Raw genomic sequence first — 27757 nt, forward strand, 5'->3', positions numbered from 1 at the left:
AGCATGGGGTACCCAAGATGGGAGGCCCTTCGTGGGATAAAGGAGGTCGGAGCCCTGGGTGGGCAGAGGACACCGGGAGGGCTCAGGCCCCACCAGAGGGCAAGGAGCAGGGGGAGGGAAAGGGGGGACAGGGACAGAAAGATGATGTGTGTGCTTATGCAGACTGGGAAGATGGCAGGGGTGGGGTGGGCAGACACTGAGAAACAGAACACGCTGCAGTTTTAGTGCGGCCAGAGCCAGTCCTGAGTGAAACAAAGAAACCATTTCCATCGTTTGCTTTGCTTCTTGCCCTGTATCTGAACGTGGTCGCCCAGAGAATGTGATCCCTTGGAGGACTGGCTATGGCGTTTGATTTTAGAAGTAGCTGTGTCTTGTTCATCGGGGGCTGCTGCTGCACTCCTGATGTCCTCGCCACCTCCTCTACCCCCCCAAAACCCTGAGCTCCGTGGAGTCTGTGAGCAAAAGCTGGGTGGTGTTAAGTGGGGCTTCTCCCTGAAGAATTCTGGGACCCAGGTGGTCAAAGAGTAGGAAATTCAACTTGTTCTTCTGCGGATCAAGTCTAAAACGTGGGTCAGCACTTGCCCGGAATTCCAGGTAGCCCTCCCTACTTGGGGCTGGATCCAGATCCCCCTGTCCTTCCTGGAAAAGCACAGGCACCTCTTAGGCCAACAGGCAAAGCCCTGGCTGTTTGGCTTCAGGGGAAGGGAGTTTATCTTCATGGCAACCTGTGTTCCTAGGGGCCAGCCCAGGGCTTGGGACTTACGAGGTTTCCAGGAACACAGGGGGTGGAAGGAGGGCCTATGGGTGAGGTGGTATGAGCCTCCGTACTTGTCTCTCCACAGGCCCAACGAGGGGCACAGACCCAGCTGCCCTGTCAATGATGGAGTCACACATCAGGTCTTTCTGTAGGTCAGTTCCACTCCCTGGGCAGCACATGCCTCTCCCAACAAAGGACATTCATAGGTATGAGTCTTGTCCCACATCCAAAGTGACACCCCCTGAGATCTCTGTCCCTCTGCACCGTGGCAACGCCTTCACCACAAACCTCTCAACAGAGGCTGACATTCTTATAAGAAATTGAAAACTAAATGGAACTGTAATCCTTAGGGGAGTTGTCTTTTCGTCTGTGCTTTTCCTTGCATGTCCCTAGGTCTCTGCCAACTTAGAGACAACGTGTCACGTGATACCTTTTCAAATCGGGCTCTGGCTGTCGCTGCTCTCCCTACCCACTGCCCATCTGCCTGATCTAGGGGCAGGGTGGAGGCCTGCCACAGAGAGCATCCAGTAAGAACTGAAATATGTGACTGGACTTGGTCCTAACAGAGGTGACTTTATTACCCCAAATGTCTTGGAATTCCTGTTGCCTCTGGCTCAACAGGACTCCAGGCTCCTTCATTCCCGGACAGCCATCTGCAGCCAGCCTTGGCGTCCTTTGGCAAGTGGCTGTGATGTGAGTCACGGGGGCAGTCTCCAGACAGGCTGACCGTGAGGTGGGCACAGAGGGATGGTCACTGAGCCCCCTGGGGTTTGTGGTGGGGACTGAGGGCAGCATCCCAGGGAGGAGGGTGAACCCTGAGAGCACAGGTCAGGCCAGGCCAGACCTCAACAGAAGTGGCTCCGGTGCTGACTGCTGGGCAGGGCCCGTAATATCAAAACCAGACATTGCCTTAGGATGGAAAGAACATGCTGGGTTCTTTCTCACAATCCTTTTCATTTAGGTAAAGGAGCAATGAGGTACAGATGCATAATTCTTTCCCTTTGTGAAAGCCTTCTCTCATTCAATGAAGGAGCCCCAGGCATACTCTTGTGCTGATTTATTAATGTCACAAACAAAGCAGACTTTATTTTTATTTGAACTGGCCAATGAAAATGTTCTATACAAGGCAAACACTTCATCATGAAAATTTTAAATTAAAAATAAATAAGTTCCAGCCTACATAGATCTCCAGCTGCCACATACAAATAGAGGACATCAGTTATAAAGTAAATAAGTTAAAATAAATAGTCATAGGATACTCCGATAGGTCCAGTGTTTTCTCCCTACCTTTGTTCTGGGCCCCTTCACCCATACACTGTAAGACGATTACACAGTCCATTGGGACCTTCATTGAAAGAGCACTTGATGCGCAAATCTCCAAGTCATGTTCTGATGGGAGGACTGGGTGTTCGGAGTCTAAAACAGTGGTTGAAGAGCAGAGGTCAGCAAGGTGAAAGCCCGGAAGCCCAGGCCCCTTATCCCCCATGCCTTCTTACATTTCACCTGGAGATGTGGAAGCAGGTAATTTAGAGATCAAAAAGCAACATGTGGTCACGGAGCAGCAGCATGTGAATAACAGTTGAGTCTGAGACCAGTGATGTGGCCCAGGTCTTCCTTGTAACCAAAAAATGGCAATTTCCAACCTGGTCTTAGACTAAAATTCACCATGGAGTCACTGGTTTTGTTAAGTGGGTTGGATTAATTTAAGCTTCTGAATTAGAAAACAAGCCTTCTGGGGGCAGAGTTCAGGCCACAGATGACAAATATGTGAGGCACATCCCACTAATCTGCTCCACAGGCAGGCATTACCAGTTGATCACTGCACTCCTTTATCTCAGATCCTAGCTCCACACAGCACTCTAGGCAGCCTGTGCCAATCAATTATGCTTAGCATTTGATATGAAAATTATTTACTAGCCTTGGTTCTTCTCTATGTTCTGAATATTCTTGTATGAAGGAGTAGATATAACACAGGCATTGGAGCCTGACACCCATGTGGGTTAGGGTAATCCTAATAATCATTTAACTACTTTAAAGCCGTGTCTATTAAATGGGGAAGGCCACCTAACTCAGAGTTGACAGAAAGATCGGGATAATGTATGTAAAGTGCTCACTAACCCACCTGGCACATAGTAAGCATTTAATAAATGGTAACTATCATTATGTTATCATTTTAAGGCTACTGATGTTGATATAGAATTGATGATGACATTTCCATTAAAAGAAGGAAAGCATAATATGATATATTATGAAACCATATGAATGGTTTACATCATTTATATCATGTACTGGTTCTAACTTTGTCAAATCGTTTCCTTCAAATGTTGCCCCCAGAGACATATTCCTACCCCTCAAAACCATCCTCAAATCAGTTACTAGAGTAGGCAAAGCAAGGAGTCTGGTGCAGAAGCTGAGGACCTGGTATCTAGTTCCACTACCTGGTATCTAGTCGCATAACCTCTTAAGGCCCTTAGCTTCCCCATCTGTAGACTGGGAATAATTGTGCTTTCTTTAACAGGAATTTTGTGAGTGTAAGAGGTAATGGATGGGAGAGCATTTTCAAAAGTTAAAATAATTATACCCAAGCAAGGTATTATTAATTCCACTAGACTGTGTCACTTCAGAAAATGTTAGCATTCAAAGATTTAAATCATGTTTTCCTATAGAAAAATCACATGTAAAAGAATACAGAGTTCATGCAATCATGCCAAGTGTCATCAGAACTGATCTTGACGATACACTCAAATGAATATTAGAACTACTAAGTAAATATATATAGCGCTTTGTCACTAAAAATCGTACCTCATCAAGATGAAATAAATATGGTGGCAGGAACAGTGAGAACCATTGTGCTTCCAAGTGCCTAAAACATCAAATTCTTACATTTATACTGGAAATTAGAACGACTCACAAGGAAGACTGAGGAATTGCCTGCTTGCTTCCTTGGAGGTCTTTAAAATGGGTTGGGAAAGTTTGATTTTGGTGCCATTTTGCTTAAATATAGGGATATAAACTTGATGACCTCCCGAAGTCACTTTCAGACCAATGGCTTTATCGATTCTAAGAAGGAACAGTTTTCTTTTGCCTTCGAGGGAGGTTCCTTTCCCGTTTCCTGAGCCGGGGCGATTAGTTAGTACTGGAGGGTGATGTGCGTGGACCAGCTAGTAGCAGAGGTGAATGTCGCTCAGTTCCCATCTGGAAGTTTCCTCCCCTTGTGCAGTGAACTCGGGCCAGCGCAGGGCACCTGGGGAGGGTCACCTTTAGTCAGCCTCAAAGGCGCTGTTGGTAGCTCCCACGTATTCAGACTTCTTCTTGTGCCTGGTCCACATTTTCCGGAGGATGCTGGGGACGCCGCAGGAAGCACTTCCTGTCAGCGGTAGGGAGGCTTCTGCTCCCTGAGGGAGGGTAGGATACTCTTCAGTCATCTTCTTGAGGTGCCTGGATCTACAGAAAATGCACAGGTGGGTGAGGAGGGCGGTCACTGCGCTGAGCCTGTCCTTCTTTAATTGCTGCCCTCGATAAGAGGAGCCAGAGCCCTCGCTCCTCCTCTGCTCATATATCCTGTGACCACGGTGGAGGGTCGCTGTTGGGGCCCACGCAGGAATGACACCCCATCCCCCTGCCCCAGGGAGGTCCTTGCATGGGGAGAGGGAAGCAGGTGGCCCTGAGCACACTGGCTCATGGATCCCAAGTTCTGCTCTTGTTCCAAACTCTACCCTTCCTCACCCCAACCCGCCATCCCTCCACCTCTACACAAACGATCTTGCTGGAAAGAGCAGATGTCACAAAGCGTCAGCTATTGAAAGCCCATGAGCCCTGGGGCTGAATCCTGCTCCCCACTTACTGTGTGACCTCAGGCAAGTGATTTGACCTCAGCCAGCCTCAGCTTCCTCATGTGCGAAATGGGGATAATTTCATCTAACTCAAGGGGCTTTTGTGAGGAGGAAAATAAGGTCACAAAGCATCTGGCACATGGTCCACATCAATAAATGTTCATTTTTCTCACTTGCTCTCCTTCAGTGAAAGAATGGCCTTTGTTTCTTTTCAATAGCCAGGGTCCAGGAACAAATGGAAATAAGAACGTCTAAGCTTAGAGAGAAACGGGCCATTTAGAAGAACCCTTTGCGATGCAGCTGCGCGGATGGAAAGGGCGCCTCTCTTGAGGCGCACGGTTCGCGTTTGCTGGTTACTGCAGCAGGCAGTAACAGCCATTGCTGCTCACAACAATTTGCTACTATAAACTTAATACAATCGAAAAGATACTTTTCTCTAACTAGGTCCCAATACGTTGAGTGGCTTGGCTTTTATCATTCATTCTAGATGGCTTTCTTTCACCTAAAAGGGCTTCACACTGGTCTGTTCCTCCTCTAACTCCCTCAGCTTTCAAGGTGTGCATACCTTGGGTTGATATTGTAGTGCATGGTCCCTCATATGTGAGCATCTATCACTTTGCCAAGCACGTGTCTTTCCGATTCCCAGACTGTAAGCTTCTTGAAAAATGATGCAACCGTTGGTGCTAAGCTCTTCACACATTATCTCATCCTATTCTCACAGTAATCTCTCAAGAGGTTATGATCGTCCCCATGTTTTGGGTTTTGTTTTGTTTTTAAAGAAACGAGGACACGGAGGTCTGAACAACTTGCCTGAAGTCATAGCAAGTCAGCAGCGGTGCCAGGCACGCAGGCAGATCTGAGTCAAGAACCCACACCCTTCATCATCCCCGAAGCCACTTTTCTGCTCTCTCCAGTCTGGAAGATGATGAAGGGGGCGTAAATGTACACGCTGAGTTGAGTTTAAGACTCTTATTGCCATCTTCTTTGTGCCGTGTTGAAGGCAGTGAGGGCCTTCCTGGGGGGCTTATCACTCCTGCTACTCTAGCTGCTGGTTCTGGGTCAGAGTTAATAGTAACCTGCTTTTGGTTTGAAACATTTGTATCTTGTGTACTTTCTACCTGGGCAGGGGCCCTTAATCTAATTCGTGAGGCATTTCTGACACCAGCATGCCTTCAGGAGGCTCTGCATATGGCCTGTGATTACATTTGTCTAATTAACCAAAACCCCTCCCTCTTTAGACTTCTCCTAGTCTAAAGAGTGGGGTTAATGAAGTGGAAACCATCAAAAACACTTCGGCTTAATCCTAGGGGAAAAGTTGATGTGGCCACAGAAACCCGGGATTAGTGCCCTCATTAAAAGGTAATTTACAGCTGGCAGGGATTCTGTTTTAGCTTCTTGAGGGTCTGACAGACGGCCACCTGTTACTCTTTGGCCCAGGAGCAGGACAGGAGCGGGTGGGGAGCCCCGAGGCAGCCAGGCTGGAGGCACAGCACTTACCCTCTGGTCAGAACAGCTCCGTTCTCTGAGCCCAGAGCTGCCGCCTCCAGGACAGCGGGAGCTTTCACCGAGATCCGGGCCACCGGAGGCATCTAGGTTGTGAGAAGGGAGTGTGAGGATGGTGCCATGTCCCCAGCTCCGACAGTGGCTGGAGCCATTGGAAAGGGCATCAGCTAAACTGAACTACCATCAACCCAGGGCAATGGTCCTCATATTGCCGCGGGCACCAGGTGCCCCCGGGAGGGCTTGTTAATGCAATGCTGGGCCCACCCCAGCTTCTGATTCAGTAGGTCTCATGTAGGCCCGAGAATCTGCATTTCTAACAAGTTCCCGAGTGCTCTAGTCCCAGGATCCCACTTTGAGAACCACCTACATAGAGAAACTTGAAAGCAAGCAACTCAGTCTTGCGAGGCCTCTGTCCCCCCTTGCACCCCTATGGTCTGTGTCCACTTTGTTGTCAAATCCTGCAGGTTCTGCAAGATCAGTGTCACCCTCTCCCTTTTCTCTGCTGCAGCCTCAGGACCAGTCGCTTGGGACAGGACCTCCTTTTTTCCCACAAGACCTGCCACACACCCTGGGCCCCTCCTGGATTCACTCACCCAGCTTTTCCTTCATTCTCTGGATCAAGCCTCATCTCTGCCTACCCTTCAAAGACCACTTCCTCCAGGAAGCCTCCCCTCAGGCTGGTGCCCCAGCTGATTTCTCTCTGTCTCCTGCATCCCCACAGCACTGAGTCCTTATGTGATATGTTTTGGCATCCCACCAATTCTCTCTTTACGGTTGTCTACTTGTTTCTTATGCCGGTGCAGTCTCCCCAGGAATGGCATGCGAACGACAGGGTCTGGGGCTTACCCTTTGGCGGCCCTCCTGAGCTCTCCTTAAAGGAGGTGGTGAGTGCTCAAGAAACATGTACCGAATTGAATAATCACTGGTAGCTCAAGCAGGGCTAGGTCCCGAGTTTGTTCAGTCAGTGGACCTCCGCTTTGCACCTCCACCCCACGCCCCAGGGAAGGCTTAAGATCACCACATTCCTAAAATTGCTGGAAAATTCCAGGTTGAGGACACCAGGAGTCACTGCCCCTTGTCTCCCGCACGGGCCAAAGGTTGTGGGGAGAGTCACTGTGCCACCTTGTGGCCTCTCGGGAGCTGTCCCTCCCCATTGTGCCAGCAGCCCAGAAACATGCTTCTTCCCGGGCCGTCCACCATCCTGTTTGCCCCAGCGCATGTTAGCGTCAAAATCAGATTTAGCTGTTCGAGCTCTGAATTGCTCTCTGCCCTGGGATGGGGGCTCCAATGAGCTGCAGGACCCCAGCCCTACCGTCTCAGACCCAGAGGAAAGGGTCAGTCATGCTGCCGCTCTGTCCTCTGCACTACTGTCGCCCCCTCCTTTGTGACCACCTCCCCATCACCACCCTGTCCCATCCCACCTCGCTCTGGCCTCCCAGCTGCAGCTTCCTCTCTGCCAAGGACACTGAGTCCAGCCCGGGGGCTGGGGGCAAGTAATCCAAGGCAGTGAGCTGCCCTCTCCCCTTAGCCTCGGGCTGAGCTGAGGGCAGCAGTTCGAGCTGTCGCAGCCTGACCACCTTCACTCTGTGGTAATGGCCCAGCCATCCTCAGTTTCCCCTGCGTCCCATGTTGGGACAGGGGGCCCCTGATTGTCCCATCCCTGCCCTTTGTGTGGTTTTCCTAGTACAGGGATGACCTAAATGAAATAATTGGCTTCGATTTCCTGCCCAGACCAGGAGCAAAGCGCTCGCGTCTCTGTCCAGTTTGTTCCATAAGGACGAGCGGGTGACTCAGACACTCTCTCCAGTCTGTTCTAGTTCCATGAATCTCGAGAGCTGATGCCCGCAGAGCCCAGGATGCCCGAGCTGACCTCACCTCCAGCCACCACTCCACCCCTTCTGTGCTAACCCAGGGGACACCCACATTCATTCCCAGAGGATGATGAAGGAGATGTATTTTTTCAGGGTGACGCTGAGCTAGACCCAGACATGCACTACCGGATCCCCCTTCAGGGAAGGACAAGCCGCCTTGCCCTCCCCCTTGGGGAGGGCGGGGAGCAGGTGGCCCTCAGCTCCTTCCGGTGTCCTTGGCTACAGAGGGCCACCTCGCCCAAGGTCATGCCGTCCTGGGCAGCCTGCATGCCATGAAAGAGCGGGAAGAAAATATAAAGGATCGGTCAGCTGGGTCCAACTCGGGCAGCCCAGATGGACAGTCCTTGCCCCAGAGCTCCCAGTGGGAGGTGGCTCAGCAGTTCCTCTGAGGTGATGGTGTTTTGTGTTTTCACAGTGCTCGAGACCCTTGCATCTCTTTACCCCCGGAGCTGCCCCTGGGAATTGGTCAGACACCTCCACCTGGCAGGGGCCTGCCACAGACACTGCTTCTTTCCCCCCTGTTTGAGATGTCCGCTAGGTAATACCTTCTGTCCACCTAAGAGCTGAATTTCTGGCAAGAAAGAGAGAGGCGGCCAGTGGCGTGCCACCAGCTGGTAGGCTTTAGGAGCAAAGAACCCTCAGCTACACTTTTCTAATAATCCTCAGGCCTGGAACAAAGGACACTTTGTCTTCATGGCACAGACAGGACAAGAAGGTTAAAGCACAGCAGATACACTAACCAGGTTGATTTTACTTACCAAAGCTTTGCTGTATGCTCGATTCCCACACAGATTTGCTGATTTGGGTTCAGAAATCCCCACTGCAAAGTTGAACGGAGGGGACGTTACTCAGTGGTACTCTGGGTTCCAGCTCCCCCGGGTTCTGCATCAGTTATCCCTTAGCTAATCAATCACAAGCCAGGAATATTCTAACGGCCTTTGTACTGAGCAGCAAAATCACGCACTAGGGTTGGGCAATGGGATAACTGTCCAGTGGGTCACCTGCACCCCTGGCGCTCTTGGGGAGGTTAGAACTAAGGTCTAATAAGATCACGTGTGTGGAGGTGTTCAGTACGGGGTCTGCCTGCAGTAGGGGACTCAGAGAATGTGCCCTCAGCTCCTCCTTTCTTCCTAAAGCGCCAGATCACAAGAGGTTATCAGGAGTTAAGTCTTTATAGCTGGGATCAGTCCTTTAACCTGCCGCTCCTGGACACGCCTCTGTGAAAATGAGCTCAAAGTCCTGCCTGCTGTGGGAAGTAAGCCTCATAATGTGGGAGGATTGGAGGTTATCGGAGTCCTGAGGCACTGGCATGAGAGGTATGTGAGAACCTTCTTTCTATGCCTTTATTTGAGGCTCGACCCGCTGCTGGGAATCCAGATGTTGAGCTGAGGTAGCTGGTGATGGGCGGGGATGGGATGGAGTGGGGCTCCACTGAAGGCTGGCCTTCAGTTGAGTCCGTCCTGGGGCAGATGTTCCTGGAGGAGCCCCATGCTATCAGACTACAGCTTGAGAAACACCAGCCCCCCACCCCGGGGAAAACATCTCAAGGCCAATAAAATGAAGTTACAGGCTACCAAGATCAGACCACGGTGTGCCGTGCTCTGGCGTCAGTGACGACAGTAGCTTATATTTTTGAGCATTTACTGTGTCAGTTGCTGTGCTGAGTGTAAGACTCATAAACATTGTCTCATTTAATCCTCACTACAACCCTCACAGGTAGACGTCATAATAGATGAGGAAACAGGCTTTAGAGATGCACGGCAATTACGATGAAGCTGGGTGAGGAAGATCTAGGGAATGGTAAGCTGACCTCTTTGGTGGTCTTGCAAGGCTGGGAAAACTTGACCGAGGGACCCCCTAACCCATTCTGGGAGGAGGTTGCTAGGTGGGGAGACCCAGGGAGGGCAATCCGCAGAGAGAACGTATCGGGGAAGGTCCGGAATATAATGAGTGGTCACAATTACACCACAGCTCAGGGCTGTTCTGTGCATGGATTGGCAGGGATAGGAGTGTCACAGGAGGTGGCCCTGGAGAGGTGAGCAGAGGACTGGGTCCTGGAGAACCTTGGGCGTGGTCTGGAGGGCATCTGGGGGTGGAGAGGACACAGTGTTTAAAGCAGAGGGATGCTGCTTTAGGCTACCCTCTGGTAGCCTGTGGAGCAAGAAGGACTGGTAGCTGACGACCAGGCTTGGCGGCTACACACAAGGGATGAAGGGAGTCTGACCCGGTAGCCTGAGGTTGGTACCAAGGAGAGATGAGACATACGGAGGAACTGACACTGGCAGTGGTTAGTGTGTGGAGCGGGGGTGGGGAGGACAAGGGGGTATTGGGATAAACATCCCAGCGGCTTGCTGGAAAGATGGATAGTGGCACCAGCTGAGAAAGCAAGAGAGGTTTGAAGGTGGAAGACGAATTCCATTTGAACAAGTTGATTTTGAGATGTCCCAAGGACATCCTAGTGGAGACATTCCACCGGCCCAGGAGGTGGGTGTCCCCTTTTCCGGGCCCTTGAGGTTCACTTGCTCAAGGCTTCAGAGTCCCCACTCTTTCCAAGGTTCCTCAGAGCATATTTCTCCCACGTGAGAAGGCTACAGCACCCAGGAGCCTTCTCCTTTAGCTCAGAAAAGAAACACGTCTCCAGATTTGAGATCCCTGGAGACACATATCCTTCTGACTGGAGGATGGAAAACTCGTGCCCAAGGCCAGTGCCCAGCCTTTCCTGTGGGTCTGGCTTTGACTCAGAAACCCTCCCTCCCTCTCATCCCCTCTGGAATCTGTCAGATTGTGGGAGCTGAAGGAACTGAATCGATGCCCAGCTCAATCTTTTTTTTTTCTTTTTTTTTTTTAAAAACCTGACTAGCACATTCCCTGCATGAGCTGACTGTCATATGTCGGGCAGAGTCTCTCCATTTCATAACTTCCTGTTCTCCCCTTCAGTCCAAGCTTCCACAAGCTACTTAGGGAGGAAAGTAGCCCCTAAAACCAGACAGCTGGAAAGACATTATTTTCTGGGGGAAAGACGCAATTAGCTGGCAAATCAGGAGACATGAGATTTAATCTCAGTTCTGCTGCTGATGAGCAGTGCACTTTGGGTAAGTCAGTTTCCATGGTTTCAGTTTCCTCTTCTGTAGATCGGCAGGGGGTGCTTGCAGAGATCAGTGGGCCTCCACCTTCAGGGAGGTGGAAAGTCACCCTGGGAGCGGGCTTGTTAAAACAGATTGCTGGGCCCTACCCCAGAATTTGATTAAATAGGTCTTGGGTGGGACCCCAAATTTGCATTTCCAGCAAGTTCCCAGGTGGTTCTGCTGCTCCAGGGATGCCACCTGGAGAACCACCCATTAGATCTTCCCTAAATCCTTGCTAATCAGTATGTTGTCCTTGGACCAACATCATCAGCATCATCTGGAAGATTATTAGAAACAAAATCTGGGGCCCTACTTGGTCCTACTGAATTAGACTCTGCATAAAAACGAGATTCCCAGGTGATTCTTCTGCACATTAAAATTTGAGAAACATGGCTCTAAATTCATTTTGTGATTTTGTAGAGAAGATATTCTTTTTCTTTCTACGCACAGGCAACCACCACCCACCCACCCACTTATATATAGACAGAGGGAAAAAAATGATCTTCTCAATTTGCAAGGCACATTGTGGTTTCCCTAAGGCTTTCACTCTCCATAAAAATGTATATATGTAATCCCTTAACTAGAGAATATAGCTTGACTTATGGGTTCTTACACGTAGGATCTTAAAAACAGGATCAGGGTGTTAGTGACCAAAGAAACCTTAGAGATCCAATCTAACATCTATGAGGGAGGAAAGAGAGGAGATGGATGGATAAAGAGACACTCAATGGAGTCTACTTTCAGTTCTTCTAACATACAAAACTGTTGACACCCAACAGCTTTGAAAAGGATGTCCAAGACTTTTTGTGTATTTCTGGAGTTAAAAATAGGAATAACTTGAGGCTGTGGGCATAACAGAAATAACCTAAACCAGGAATTGAAGGCTAAATACGATCACAGACTTCAGCAGGCTAGACACAGATTCCTGTTTAACTGCTTGGGGTGGGAGCCATTTTTCAAAATAGTGTGGAAGGTAAGACTCTAATGCTTCCAGCTTTCAAAACAAATTTGTCTCAATTCTTTTTATAAATTGTTGAAATAGTTTAAGGCGTTCAAATTTAAAATGGTGGGATTTTAAGATGGCAGCTGATGAAGAGCCTGTATAATCGCGCGCACACACACACACACACAGCCCCTGTAAAATAACGTAAGCTTCCTTCGCTTCATGACTCATGTGTATACTGGTTTCCTCTCCCCCCAGCGTCTAATGATGTTTACCTCCTTCTGAATTCCGCAGGACTGCCTGTGGAGCTAGGCGGTAGATGAGAGCATCTTTGCTCATCACTCAGACCCAGCAGCGAGTGTTTTAAGGTAGAAGGAGTTTTGTGGTGCTGCAGTGGGGGCGGGGGGGGGGGGCGCCCGAGCAAGTGCATTCAGAGCAGGACCGGCATGCACTGGGGAAGGCGGCGGCCCCACGTGCAGGTGCTCCGCCCACCGGGCGTGATGGAGGACGCCAGGGAGGATCACGACGTGGCTAGAGCCCACACAAGCCAGTTCGCGGACACCGCGGCAGCTGCTCTAAGTGGACCACTGCCCCCCAGGGAGGTTCCGGGGACCCGGGCCGTGACGCACGTACCGGGCCTGGCGGGGGTCTTGGCGGGGTGGGCGCCCTGCGGCCGTGCGTTCTGGAAGCAGCTCGACCTGCGGGCCTCGCCGTCGCGGTGGTCGCTGCGGTGCTGCAGCAGCTCCAGGGGCCGGGACGTGTAGAGGTCGGACTCGATCACCACCTGCGGGGGGGAGGAAGGACCGTCAGCTTGTTCCTCCCCTAGAATCTCAGCCACCACAGCTGAGGCCAGGACTGCAGCTTTGCGGACAGACCTCGTGCTGACACGGAGCCTTCCTGACTCCAGCCATTGCTGGGAGCGGCGAGGAAACCTGGGGAGACTGGCCTGAAACGGCGAAGTGTTGTGTTTAACTTCAGCATGTCCGGTGGCACCATGGTGCAGGAAAATGAGGTTTCTGGGGACTCCTCACCAGCTGTCCCTTCACAGAGTCAGAAGCCTGGGCCCTCAGGCCCCAGACTGGGGCCAGTTAACTGCCCAGAGCTGGACATAGTTTGACAATAGAACAGGCTATTTGAAATGAGGACAAGCCCTGGAAATCGGGCCCTTACAGTCTTTGCAGCTCAGTGGGTGCCCTTGTTCACGTAGAGGACAGCTTTCTGGTTGCTCCAGCGGAGGGAAGACCTAGGCAGAGGGCTCGGGGCCCAGCTGATTCCCAGGTTGTAAAAAGGAAGAACCTGCTGGCCAGAGAAAGCAGGCACGGCTCCCGGATGCTCACGTTTCCTCTACTTTGTAGAGTGCCTGTCAGCTGGAGCTGAGAGATGAGTTTCCACGACCTGTGGCTCGGTAAGTGGAAATTGTGGCAAGCCAGAACGGAGCGCTACACGCTAAGGTGTTTTCAATAATGATCCCCTGCTGAATAGTGGTTTTGGGAAAGTACATGAAGAGGAATACCCCTTTTGTCAGGGCCCACTGAAATGGGCCTTTAAAATTATAACAAAAATACTTAGATCATTGAAATAATTTAAATGTACAAATTTGAGACAAATAGTACCATATTTTATCTTAATATCGGGGGTGACAAAGGGAATCTTAGCAATTTGGGGCGCATATCGTGCATGTTTGAATGCATAGCCATGACACTGGGGTCGCGCATTCTGAATGTCTTCACTCCTTTGAAGCAGGTTAGAACTGCAGCTTCTCTGAGGTTTGTATTTACTCATTCTCTTGCTCACTCGTTCCTTCCTTCTACAGACATCCTGCGAGGGCACCTCTGTGCCAGATCCTGGTACTCAGTCTATCTGTGACTGAGGTGGACCCATTTCAGCCTTTACAGTCGAGCCTTTGATGATTTCCCCTCCATTGTCCAATGTAACAATTGTGGAGGAAGCTGAAGCAAATAAGACTGAATTTTTAAGTATTATAATAGGGTTATATTTCAGTTCAGTGGAGAAAAATTGGACCTTTAATAAATATTGTTGGAATAAATGTCAGGCCACTGGGGGAAATGGATCCATGTCCACACTTCTCATACGAAAATGAATACCAGACAGACCAAAGATGCATGTTAAAAAACAAACAAACAACAGCAGACACTAGAATAGAATATGGCTCAATATAACATTTGTTACATATAATAGGGAATTATTGCTATGTACATAAAACTCTTACAAATCAATAAAGAGGAAAAAAATAGAAAAATGGGGCCAAAACCCAGCTAATTGACAATAGACATGCAAATGGCCAGTTAACACGAAAGGTGCTGAACAACAATAATTAAATGCAAATTAAAACAAAGTTGTTTTTTCTCCTATCAGATTGTCAATGATGAAGAAGAGAAATTTCCATTTGGGGTCATGCGAACCTGAGTTCAAACCCCAGTTTTGGTACTTCGAGGCTATGTGGAAAGGGGTCACCTCTTGACCACCCTTGCTGCACTGGGGCGGAGTCACTGCTGGTCATTCGCAGAGATTTCAGGAACACAGCAGGTTCTCTTTCCCTGTGCCACCTGTTTACCTACAGCATCAGGAAGCGGTCACGTCCGTCCCCAGCAGAGGAAGGGGAGCTGTCACTCTTTGCTTCAGTTTATCACAAATAGTCCTTTGCTTAAAAAAGTAATATATCCCACATTTGGTCTTATCTGGCTTAGGAAATTAACTCTTCTCAGGCCCGTTTTAGGACCCAGACTCATTCATTCTTTGCCTTTGGAGAAAGATGATGATAATTAAGGATCATTTAGGATTAGTGCCCTTTCTCTTCTGGGCACTGCAGCATGTGGGATTTTTTCCCCAATAATTAAAAATATTTTTCCTCCAGCTTTACTGAGATATAAATTTCCACATATGATTGTATACGTTTAAGGAGTACAATGTGTAGATTTGATATGTTTGTAAATTGCAAAATGATTAGAAGGTGGTGTTTCTGTTGGTTTTCTAGCAAGCCTTCAGTGCAGGCTTGGGGCAGCACCCGTCTGCCCTACGCCAGCTCACTGGGGGCTGTAAGGTGCAGTAGTGGGTGGTCTGGACTCACCACCCTGCACAGACAGTCCCCTCAGCTTTTCCATTTCCTTCCCTCCTCTTAGCACTGCACTCTGCCTTGGTGTCACCCAGAATACTGGAATTTCCTAGGTTAATGGCATTTTGGACACGTGTACCGTTTGGCCTCAGGGTTCCCCCTGGAATGTGGACCTCCAGGTCCAACGGGAGAGACCTGAGCCTCATTACTGACATTCAAGCCTTTGGCTGTCTACCTCTCATCACAGCTATTTCGAATTTTGTTTTCATTTTTTCAGCATTCCTCTAATGAGTAAGGACTGGTGTGTTTTCCGACCCATTTTGTAGAAGGAGGAAGTAAGGCAGGATGTGAAAGCCTGAGGAGTCCAGTGGGGAGGCCCAGCATTTCCTCCCCTGAAAAGAAAGCAAATATTTCCTTTTAGGAACAAGAAACTTCAGCCAGCCCTTCTCTGCACTGTGGGTGGGAGAAGGGAATGGGGAGGGAGACAGTGGAGAGGCATTAGCTGCTCCGCCCCCTGTTGGATGTAGGTTTCCTGGGGTGGGAGTGAGGCTGGTTACTTCCCAGGTCCTGACTGAGGGCCCAGTGCCTCAGCAGGGTATCTTCTCGGCCCTGAAGGATGCCAGAGGAGAGGGCTCAGCTCTGAAGATTTCCCTTTCTTAGCTGGCCTCGTGCTTGCTTCTCATGCCCCACAATTGCGGAGGCTCTGAGAGGGCTCAGGGCAGTGCACCAGGCCCACGCCAGGGAACGCACAGCTGGATGCATGGCTGTGGCCTCCCGAAAGCCTCCCGACAGCCTGGTTTTTTTCTGGTCTGTAGGATACGGTCCGGGCTGGATACTGCAGCTGGTCTTAGAACAAACTGGTCTGAGCACAGGCTCTTTAGCGCCCTGAGTACAAGGGTGAGATTGGGGAATGGGGAAGGGGTGAAGGGGAGACGTGTTTAATGTTGGATTTCCCTTTCCAGGTTCAACGAATTGCCTGCTGAAAGTAGGGGCTGTACTTGTGTAACAGATTCACTGTGATAAATTGATGCTTCCCTGCTGGGTTCAGATCAGAGACCTAGGGGGCTGGTAGGGAGTTAGAAAGACGGGAGAGACCTAGGTGATGAAGGATCATCATGATTTTGGTTGATGGCATCCAGAGTAAAGTTCTAGCCCAACTCCCTAATTTTACACACAGGGAAACTGAGGCCAGAGGAAGCCGGGTGTCTTCAAGGTCACAGAGCTGTAAGGGGCGGAGCCTGAACAAGGATCATGGTTTCATAACTTCTAAGGAAGTGCTCTTTGTCAGACCCATGGAAGTGCTGCCATCCAGGTAAGAATTTTCAAGTGCAAACTGATTGCTCAGTGCATTTTGAAAAATCAGATCGCCAGATGGAAACATCAGATCACCGCTCCTCCACAAGGCTGAAATCTGGGAAGAATGTGACATTCGCACTCCCGTTCCTTCATCTTTCCTGATGATGGCGCTGCTGCTTATTCTGAAGGGGCTGTGGAAGCCCTAACTAACCCACGCTTTGGTGTAAATTTATTCCTTTAAGCTACTCTTACGATGTCTGCGGCAGCAGGATGATCAGGACGTTAGTAAAATTGCTTAAGAATCAGAGGGGATGGGGAGAAAAAGACTAGTGAAGCCGCCTAGAGAAGGAACACTGGGTGGCTGTAGAAGAAGAACGTGTAACTTACGAGGGGTCCAGAGAGAGAGGAAAGTGCCGCGCTAAGGACGATTCGGAGAGGAAAGAGATACTTGTAAAGGAAGGAACCTGACATCCGTATGGTAGCCCGAGGGGTGAGAATAGAGACAAATAAGAATTTCGGGACAAAGTCCTAAGTATTGGTACATTAGAGCAGCTGCAAAATATGAACGATTTTCTCGGGAACTCAGAGGGGAGCCAAGAGCCAGTTGGATGAAAAAAAGAAAAGGTCAGAGATAGTTCTTTCTTCTTTGGGACTCAGTTCCCCCGTCTTAGGTAGACTAAGACCTTTCCTGTCTTTTCTAATTTGAATGTTCTGTGCAGCTGGGTCTGAGTTTTATGAGCAAAGGATGAGTCATGCCGTTAGGGGAAATTAGAAATTCAGAGGAGAGCTCAAAGGCCAGGGAGCATTATTAAGCTGTCTTACCTGGAGGAAGAATGCATATTTGAAGACAAGACCCTACCTTCTATTTTTTCTTTTTTTTCCATCAAAAGCAATTTTTATTTGTATTCATATACTTGAGTCATTTTTATTCCCCTTGGAGTAAAAATGTTTTAGGGAGGGAAAGTCATAAGCCATTCCCAGGAAAGCTGGGAGCTTGGTTCTGCAGAGCCTGGCTGAAGTCAGTGGATACTCCAGGAGGCGGTGCCCCATGTTTTGGGGGCTTTGTGAAGCTCATGCCCCTGTGGCTTCACTTCCACCATAGAGAGTTGTCTCCTTTGTTTGGGTTCTAAATCCCTTGAGAAATTTCTTCCCTAGCACCTTATTTATCTCCTAGAGAGTATGATTTAGTTTCCATTTTTAAGCTTTTGTAATCACAGTTCTGTCCTTATAAAGCCAGGAGGTATTGGTATAAGTGGTGATTCAGACAGAAACACTGTTTAAGGTTAGAAATTCAAGGCAAGAACTTGGTTGAAAACTAAATATTCCTAATTCCCAAAGGATCTTCCCAGAGTCATGAATGACTTGTGGCTCCTTCAAATCCAGAGTACAGATCTTCCTTGACTTACAGTGGGGTTACATCCTGATAAATACCCCTAAAATATCATAAGTTGAAAATGCATTTTATACAGCTAACCTACCAAACATCATAGCTTAGCTGAGCCTACCTTAAACGTGCTCAGAACACTTACATCAACCTATGGTTGGGCAAAATCTTCTCACACAAAGCCTATTTTATAATGAAGTGTTGAATATCTCATATAATTGACTGAATACTGTACTGAAAGTGAGAAACAGAATGCTTGTCTGGGTCCAGGATGGTTCTAAGTGTATCCTTGTTTACCCTCGTGATCGTGTGGCTGGTGGGAGGCTGTGGCTTGCTGTGCTGCCCAGCATTACAAGAGAGTATGTTGTACCCCATATCACTAGCCTGGGGAAAGATCAAAATTCAAAATTCCAAGTATGGTCTCTGAATGCATTTCGCTTTGGCATCATCGTAAAGACAAAAATCATGAAAGTCAGACTGTCGTAAGTCAGGGACCAACTGTAATGCCAAACTCAAGTCTGTGCTCAAGCTCTAAATTACCTACAAACAACCCCTCCCCTTTCCATTTTTGGTGACACCCACTGTTCCTTGAAAGTCAGCAGCATTTTCCTTCTCGACTGTGTGCTGAAGTTTTTAGGGATCATGAGAAATACAAGAATTTCTTGCACTACAGCAAAGAACCCATTAAAAGCCCTTTCTTTCTTAGTATATAAATATTCTCAAAGTCATTTTAAAAAAAGGATAAACCACTGACAGAAAAATGAGCAAAAGACATGTCTTTTAACCCATAGGGAGAAAATATCAAAATCTATGAAAAGATGAAGAATGATATTAATTACTAAAGAAATGCAAATTAAAACAATGAGATGTTTTCACCTATCAGATTGTCAAAGATTAACAACATTTGATACCATATAGTGTTGGCTCAGGTGTTCTGGTAAAGGTAGTTTAAAACAGTTGCTGAGAATTTGGCAATAGCTATAAAATTTTTTCAATGCCCGTATCCTTTGAGCATTTTCTTTCTTTTTTAAAACTGACATATAACATTGTGTACGTTTAAGTATAAGGTGTTGATTTGATGACCCAGCATTTTAATATCTATGAATTTATCCTTAAAAACATTTGCATAAGAACATAAAAAATACGTTCAAGAATATTTCTTGTGGCATTGTTTAACTGGAGAAAATGGGGAAATCCCATTTATTGATGATTTGGTTAAATAATTAATCTAGAAAACATCAGATTTGGTTTGGGTAAAAAATTATAGTACATTCATTCATACAATGGCATACTATGCAGCCTCTAAAAAGAATGGGGAAGATCTGTATGTATTAATTGGCATGTAAAGATGCTCAAAATTTATATAGTGAAAAAAGCAAATTGCAAAACAGCATGTTATTGAGCAATAAAGCATGATAATTATACATTGTTATATGAGAAATTTTCATTAAAAAAAACTCCAGTGCTTATTGAATGTTCAGTATGTATCAGGCTCTGGACTAAGCAGTTTACATGTATTAAATCATTTGCTCCTTCCAGTGGTTATTGGGATGTGCTCTCTCACTCTCCCCATTTTTTTTTTTTTTTTTTCAGTACGCGGGCCTCTCACTGTCGTGGCCTCTCCCGTTGGGGAGCACAGGCTCAGCGGCCATGGCTCACAGGCCCAGCCACTCCGCGGCATGTGGGATCTTCCCCGGCTGGGGCACGAACCCGTGTTCCCTGCATCGGCAGGCGGACTCTCAACCACTGTGCCACCAGGGAAGCCCTCACTCTCCCCATTTTAATGCTAAGCAAGTCAAGTCCTGGAATGGTTAGGCAACGTGCCCAAGGTCATATAGCTAGAAATGGATAGAACTGGGATTTAAAAGTGGGAAATGGAAGAAACCAGGCAGTTTGACTCTAGTCTGCATACCTAACCACTATGTTCTATAGCTTCTCAGGATTTTCTGATATCATAGTTTACATCTTTTTAGTATTTGAAATTTTGTAATGGGCCCATCCTGTTTTGGGAATTTAAAAAGTAATAAATGTATATAAAACAACAAAGACTAAAACCAATCTCATTCCCAGGACACTTAAAAAAATTTTTTTTAAATGGAGAATAGGATTTTAAAAATTGAGATACTTAGAAAATCAAAATAGTGTTCTACAAAAACAATTGTGATAGAAACTCCAGTATAACCAGGAGGGAACAATTAGCAATTAAAATAAAACTTTTAAAGTGCAAAGATGTATTGACAGCTTATGTATAAAGAAATCTGTAAGTAAAATGAGAAATTCACAGGCTCTAAAGACATGTAAACTAATTTTAAGGTAATGCATGTGCTTATTAAAGAAGCAAAAAATAATACAAAGAAATGAAAGCCAGTGCTGGTGAGGCTGGAGGGAAATGGAAAAGCATTGTTGGAAGCCTAGCAGTTGTCCAGAATTCCGGGTAGTATGTGACGAAACTAGAAGCAGAAGCCATCTTTTACAAATCACTGTTTTGGGCTTCCCTGGTGGCGCAGTGGTTGAGAGTCCGCCTGCCGATGCAGGGGACTCGGGTTCCTGCCCCGGTCCGGGAAGATCCCACATGCCGCGGAGCGGCTGGGCCCGTGAGCCATGGCCGCTGAGCCTGCGCTTCCGCAGCCTGTGCTCCACAACAGGAGAGGCCACAACAGTGAGAGGACCGCGTGCCACAAAAAAAAAAAAATTAAAAAAAATTAAAAAAATCACTGTTCTATTCTCCACTCTAGCACAGGTGTAGGAATGCAAATGATGGATGGATGGATGGATGAAACTGTTCTTATCCTTTTACTTGTTAATTCCACTTTGAGGCGTATGCACCATAGGATTAATCCAAAAAACAGTATTTTGTACAAATGCATTGCACTGCTATTTGTAATAGTGAAAAAGTGGAACATTGCAAATGCCAACAATAGAACACCCAAGTCAGGGATGCTCTACCTACACTGTGGATTCTGTTTAAGGAAAAAAATGTGTATATAAAATGAAAATTATTCTCTGTGGGGAAAATGACAGAAGGGGGTCCAATTCAGGACTGTTTGTTGTCTGGTTGACATTTGTCAGTTGTTTTGGTTAAGTGGAGGATGGAGAATGCAACAGCAACATGGGCTACGGAAAACTTTTCCAGGCCGTGGAGAGTGTGGATGTAGGGGGGAGGTGGGGAGTGAAGAAGCTAGACACTGCTTTTTTAATGAAAGTCAACAAAAGGGATCAAAACTGAAGTTTTCTTACATTCTTGGTTAAGAGATGTTGAGAGCTTTTGACTCTTCTTCTGGCTGGACTGGGCACTGCAAAGAGAGAGAAAGGAATGGTTTTAGAGAACACCTGTGAGACTGATGTAGCTGCAGTAGCAATACGGAGAGGGTTTGCACCTGGAGTGGAACAGCCCAGAGGAGGGGGGTTGGGAAGAAGAGGTGGGTGCGATTGCAATTTTATTTTTTTATTTTATTTTTTTAATAGATCTTTATTGGAGTATAATTGCTTCACAATACTGTGTTAGTTGTGTTAGTTGATGTTGCACAACAAAGCAAATCAGCCACATGCATACGCAGGTCCCCATATCCCCTCCCTCTTGAGCCTCCCTCACACCCTCCCTATCCCACCCCCCTAGGTGGTCGCAAAGCACTGAGCTGATCTCCCTGTGCTATGCGACTGCTTCCCACTACCTATCTATTTAACATTTGGTAGTGTATATATGTCCATGCCACTCTCACTTCGCCCCAGCTTCCCCTCCCACCCATGTCCTCAAGTCCATTTTCTATGTCTACCTCTTTATTCCTGCCCTGCAACTAGGTTCATCAGTACCTTTTTTTTTTAGATTCCATATATATGTGTTAGCATATGGTATTTGTTTTTCTCTTTCTGACTGACTTTACTCTGTATGACAGACTCTAAGTCCATCTGCCTCACTACAAATAACTCAATTTTGTTTCTTTTTATGCTGAGTAATAGTCCATTGTATATATGTGCCACATCTTCTTTATCCATTCATCTGTCGATGGACACTTAGGTTGCTTCCATGTCCTGGCTATTGTAAATAGTGCTGCAATGAACATTGTGGTACATGACTCTTTTTGAATTATGGTTTCCTCAGGGTATATGCCCAGTAGTGGGATTGCTGGGTCATATGGTAGTTCTATTTTTAGTTTTTTAAGGAACCTCCATACTGGAGGTTTCCATAGTGGCTGTATCAATTTACATTCCCACCAACAGTGCAGGAGGGTTCCCTTTTCTCCACACCCTCTCCAGCATTTATTGTTTGTAGATTTTCTGATGATGCCCATTCTGTCTGGCATGAGGTGATACCTCATTGTAGTTTTGATTTACATTTCTCTAATAATTAGTGATGTTGAGCATCTTTTCATGTGCCTCTTGGCCATCTGTATATCTTCCTTGGTGAAAGTCTATTTAAGTCTTCTGCCCATTTTTTAACTGGTTTGTTTTTCTTTTTGGATATTGAGCTCCATGAGCTGTTTGTATATTTTGGAGATTAATCCTTTGTTGTTTCATTTGCAAATATTTTCTCCCATTCTGAGGGTTGTCTTTTCGTCTTGTTTATGGTTTCCTTTGCTGTGCAAAAGCTTTTAAGTTTAATTAAGTCCCATTTGTTTATTTTTGTTTTTGTTTCCATTACTCTAGGAGGTGGGCAATTGCAATTTTAGATGTTACTTGGTCCAGTGCACCAAAGCTCATAGCAGCACTATTCATAATAGCTGAAAGGTGGAAACAACCCAAATGTCCATTAACAAATTAATGGACAAACTAAATGTAGTATAGACATACAATGGAATATCATTCAGCCTTAAAAAAGAATGACATTCTGAAACATGCTGTGACATGGATGAACCTTGAAAACATTAAGCTAAGTGAAATAAGCCCGATACAAAGGGACAAATATTGTATGAGTCTGCTTATATGAGATACCTCAACTAGTCAAATTCATAGAGACACAAAGTAGAACAGAGGTTACCAGGGGCTGGAAGAAGGAGGGAATGGGGAGTTGTTATTTAATGGGTACAGAGTGTCAGTTTGGGAAGATGAAGAAATTCAGGAAATGGATAGTGGTGATGGTTGCACAACCATATGAATGTACTTAATGCCACAGAACTGAACACTTAAATAGTTAAATGGTAAATTTTATTTACCACAGTAAATAAAAATAAAAAAAACTTGAAGAATCAATTAGCCATAAAAAAGTTACTTGGTTGGGAAAAAGGTGTGCATTTTGTTGAAAGTGGAGATACCCGGACATCTCTTTTGCACATTGATGCTAAAGTGATTTACTTGGAAATGAAATCCCACCCTGCCACTGCCCTGCCTAGAATGGAAATGACTTCTTGTCACATTTCAGATTAGTGCTCAGGTGAGAGCTGTGTGATTTTCTGCAGAGCGCCTGCTGCCATGAAGCCAGGCGAGCAGAGGGCTGGTTAGGAGCCAGGGCTCCAGACTCCTTTCACTTGGGTGTAAATCCCAACTTGACCACTTGCCAGTTGTGTGACTTGGGCGAATGACTCATCCTTGCTAAGCTTCACTTTCCTCTCTGGTAAAACTCGCACCTACCTCAGAGGGCTGCAGTGAGAATTAAATGGTCTAATCGTTATCAAGCCCTTGGCCCGGCGCCTGGCAAAGAGTGAGTTCCCAGGAATTAGTGGTGGTTATTATTGATACAATTCTCCTCTTTCTCTGCAAGGCGAGGGCAGGTGGAAGGAAGAGGTGATAACTTCTAGAGACTGTAGCCTCCGTCAGGAGTTCTCTTTCTGGAGTTTTCTCCATTTCCTCCTGCTGTTCCCCGGCTCCCCTTGCCAACCCCGCCGCATTGTTGTTTATCCCCAAGAGAATTATTTTGAATGCTGTTCACCCTAGAATTAAACCCACTGGTGAGCTTCAGGAAGTGACTTCTGGTATAACTTCTTGGTAAAACCACAGATTTTATCGTTTATATTTACTGTGAATTGTGCCTATGAAATCTTTCCCTTAAAGGGCTCTCCTTCTCTCTAGGAAGTAAAAATACACACTTGTCCTCAGTTACAGACTTGATCTATGTCTTGTGCCTTAAAATACTTGAGAAACACCATAACACTTGCTGTTGCCATATTTTTGTGAGCTTTAAGATGGCTCAGCTAAAAAAAGTACGTAGATTTAGGTTGAACCCATTATATATGTATGTGTGTATGTTGGAAAACAGGGATATAATACGACGACGATAAATGTGATAATGGCTTGCATTGAGCTTTACTAGGTGACGACTTACTTCCTTCTCGCATTCACTCCTCACAGCAACTCTTTGGGGTCGGGTGTCTTCATTGGCTCTATTTCTTAGGTAGATACTGAGGGTTAGGGTCACACAGTTGGTGGTGGAACAAGGCCTGCGCTCTTAAACACTAGGTTGCTGAACTTGTGCACAGGAGCGTGTGGGAAAGGGCATACCTGGGAGGACTCTAACCCTTGTTAGAGAAAATCAAACCAGCCTATATTTCTGCAGGCAGGAAACATGGGGATGGAATGAAGAGTTACCAGTCTCTCTCATAAGCAGTGACTTAGGAAGACCTGGCCCCGTCTTCGCCCACTGAGAGCCTTATGCTTGATGCTCTGGAGGAGGCGAGATGAGGCACAACAAGGCGTAGGAAGAGGCGGACTTCTCCACTTACAGTCTAAGATAAAACTGCGGATATTCCTTTTCTAGAGAACAGCTTCCTGAGCAGTGACATGTCCATGAATACTGATGACTGATTTAATACTAGGAGGTGGCCATGAATAAAAATGGCAATAAAGAAATACAGGATTGAATATTTATCTTTGACTAAACATATTCATTGCTAAGAATATGGAATAAAAATAGAAATCACTTTGTAAGTGATGTATTTAATGGTGCTTACTGCCATGCCAGGTACTGTTCTAGATGCTTTATGTATTTTGTCTATATCTCATTTTTCCCCCCATAATAACCTTGGGAGGTAAGTTCTAGTTCTTCCTTTTTTATAAGAGTGGAAACTCAGGCCCAGAGAGGTTAAGTGCCTGTCCAAGGTCACACAGCGTATAAGTGGTGGTGGGTCTCTTGACTACTCTGCTAAGCAAATGGATTCGAAGGCCCTGTTTTGAATGATTTTCTTCAGGTGAAGTATGACGTTGCTCCTGAATCGTATAATAAGTTTTTAATTGAATAGGACCATTCAGCTTTGATGTTTTTCTCCCTTAAATGTTTTTAAATGTAAAAAAATTATAGAACATAGACATTTTAAGATTTGCATGTTTGCTTTCAATTTGTTTTCTTCTCATACAAGAGAAATGACAAATGAGAGGACAAGTTTTGGTCCCTTTTCTACTCTTCCCCAATTCTACTTTCCTCCCTCTCCAGGGCTACTATTATCACTAACTTTATCTGTGTCTCTCCAGCCTATGTTTTTTATGCTTTTCTCTAGATATGTATCCATAAACAATACATAGTACTGTACAAATTTAATAATTTTTAGCCTGCTTTTTTTTTCTCTCAACATGATGCTCTTGGGAGCTGTGTCCCACACACATAGAGCCAGTTCTTTTCCCTGTTGACTACTGTGGAGTATTCCAGAGTCTGATGACACCACATTTTACCCCTTCCCCTCTTCAAGGACATTCAAGTTGTTTTCAGTTTTGCCCTTGGAGACCCAGTGGCCCTGTAAGCATCCACGTATAAGAGCATTTACAGGAGTGGAACTGCTGGGTCAGAGGGTCGGCTTTGACTTTTCAGGTACATTCCCGAGTCTCCAGAGGGTGTCCCAACTTCAGCACGTGGGCAGACTCCCAGCTTTTTCTTCTCTCCCTCTGACTGGCAATAGATGTCTAAAGCTTAATTTATGTTCTGCTGGCTTTCTCTTTGTGGCCAGGCTGAGTCTCTCCCTTCCCCCCAGGAGTGGTCATGTCGATGGCTGACATGGGAAGAAGAAAGGGGTTGTCTGAACAGGGGGTCACAGCACCAGCAGACATCCGGCCCTCTTCATTCAGTCTGACAATGACACCAGGGGCTAAGCCGGGGTCCCAGGCTCTCCCAGCAATACAGGGGCAGCAGGGAGAGCACAGGGGCGGCAGGAGAGAGGGCCCAGCTCTGCAGGGGGCAAGGGAACTATCCAGGGACACAGAGCCCTTCCCGGGCCTTGATACCATTCACCTCAGAGCAGCAGGGCTTTTACAAAATCACACTCTTTGGCGGTGCCAGTGCCAGGTTAAGTTTGGGAGCATGGCCCTGGGGTCTGTGCAGAGGCCAGCCTGGGTCAGGGCATTCTTGGACCGCTTCATTGGACTTTAGGCCACTGCCAGAAATATGATCCCTCCTCATATTTCACGGCACAGTTAGAAATCATACTTTTGAGCCAGCTGCTTCTCATTTCAGAACCCACTTGCTCACTGGAGAAGAGGAAAGAATCTGTCTGCCCTGGGAATTTTGTTTTCATGTCTGTTTCCTAAAACAATGGCTTGCTGTCACTTTCGTTTGGCATACTGGGTTGCCAGTATCGAATTAAGTAAAACGAGGAGTAGTTAGCTGCCCTCATTTCCCCTTTGATGGACTGTTTCTCAATGATTGATGTTCATCCATATGCCTCCTTTTCAGAAACAACCACAAACACGGTCAAAACAGAGAGACCATCCGACCTCAGAAACCTGGGGGTAAAAACCGTAATAAGGCAGCACATGACTGTCTTTACTCTCCTGCTTAGCCTGCCACGTTAAGGAAACAGTCGAGGGCAATTTTACTCACCCTTGGAAGGAATCACGGTGGTGAAAACTTCTATATTTTCATCACTGCAGCTGTAAATCTGATGCATCGTTTCAGCCTTCTCTCCCCAAAAGTGCCTGGGAACCGGAGGCCTCTCTCTGAACCCCTAGTCGCGAGGTTTCCTAATCCAGTCTGGCTCGGGGATCATTGTGCCGGTCCACAAAAGACAGGCTGGTGCTGTGATCTCATCTCATTCCAGAGTCTTCACTGCAACATTTTCTAATCCCATCTGTCTTTTTTTTTTTTTTTTTTATGAATCCTATTATTGCGAACCTTTGATGGAGCCTGGAGGTTTCAGTCCCCTCGCGGCCAGGATGTATTTAACATTTTTATTTTGCCGTGTCTGCCGCAGTGAATTTGGAAGTCTTTTGTGAAGTGGTGATGAAGTGAAATCGCCTACTCGGGTAGCGCCAAGCGTGGCTGGAGGATTTTACCGAAAAGGAAACGTGAATTTTGGTACCAGCAACTCCCCTTTTCATTTCAGAGATGAAGAGGCTTTTTTTTTTTTTTCCCCTCCCTCCAGAACTGGCTATTCAGTAATCTGTCATGTGTTAATTTGGCTTCCTTGAAAGTTTCTATTTTAAACAAAAGGACTGTTCTTCCAGAGCGTTCTCGCCTCATGCCAGTACATGACAAGGCTGACATTTCTAGAGAGCTGTGTGTTTAGCATCTCCTTGTACAAGCCTGCAGGTGCTTGCAGGAATGGGGGTAACAAGCAGTGCCTGACGCTTGAGGTGCCCAGCTACAGGGAGATTGTATTTTTATTATCCTAAATGTCCTAATATATTGTATACTATCCTAAATATCCTACTGTCCTATATATATCCTATATATCCTATATTTTATCCTATATATTCTGTATACATACACAAAAATAAGGTATGGTTGAAGCATAGGTGTATTATGTCAAACCCATGGCCTTTCATTACACCATTACAGATTTATTTCTTCATGTTGATAATGATGTAATATTTTAAAAATTTATTTTATTGAGGTATAGTTGATTTACTATGTGTTAATTTCTGCTGTACAGAAAAGTGATTCAGTTATACATATATACGTTCTTTTTCATATTCTTTTCCATATGGTTTATCACAGGATATTGAATATAGTTCCCTGTGCTTTACAGTAGGACCTTGTTGTTTATCCGTTCTATATGTAATAGTTTGCATCTGCTAATCCCAAATTCCCAATCCATTCCGTCCCCACTTTCTCTC

The 27757-nt window shown here is 46.4% G+C and overlaps 1 protein-coding gene across 1 annotated transcript; it reads right to left on the reverse strand.

Annotated features, from left to right (window-relative positions):
* Positions 1-1721: 1721 nt before the first annotated feature.
* VXN (vexin) lies at positions 1722-27345 on the reverse strand. Its single transcript, XM_027127987.1, has 6 exons — positions 26523-27345; positions 21023-21078; positions 12666-12816; positions 8723-8784; positions 6088-6179; positions 1722-4201 (listed from the first exon to the last, which is right to left on the reverse strand). Exons 1-6 carry the CDS (start codon positions 26587-26589, stop codon positions 4018-4020), a joined length of 612 nt encoding a protein of 203 aa, XP_026983788.1. The 5' UTR covers positions 26590-27345; the 3' UTR covers positions 1722-4017.
* Positions 27346-27757: the final 412 nt, after the last annotated feature.

The sequence above is a fragment of the Aethalodelphis obliquidens genome, unplaced genomic scaffold, assembly GCF_003676395.1.
Source record: "Aethalodelphis obliquidens isolate GAN/ISIS:26980383/991018 unplaced genomic scaffold, ASM367639v1 scaffold33, whole genome shotgun sequence".
Taxonomy (NCBI): domain Eukaryota; kingdom Metazoa; phylum Chordata; class Mammalia; order Artiodactyla; family Delphinidae; genus Aethalodelphis; species Aethalodelphis obliquidens.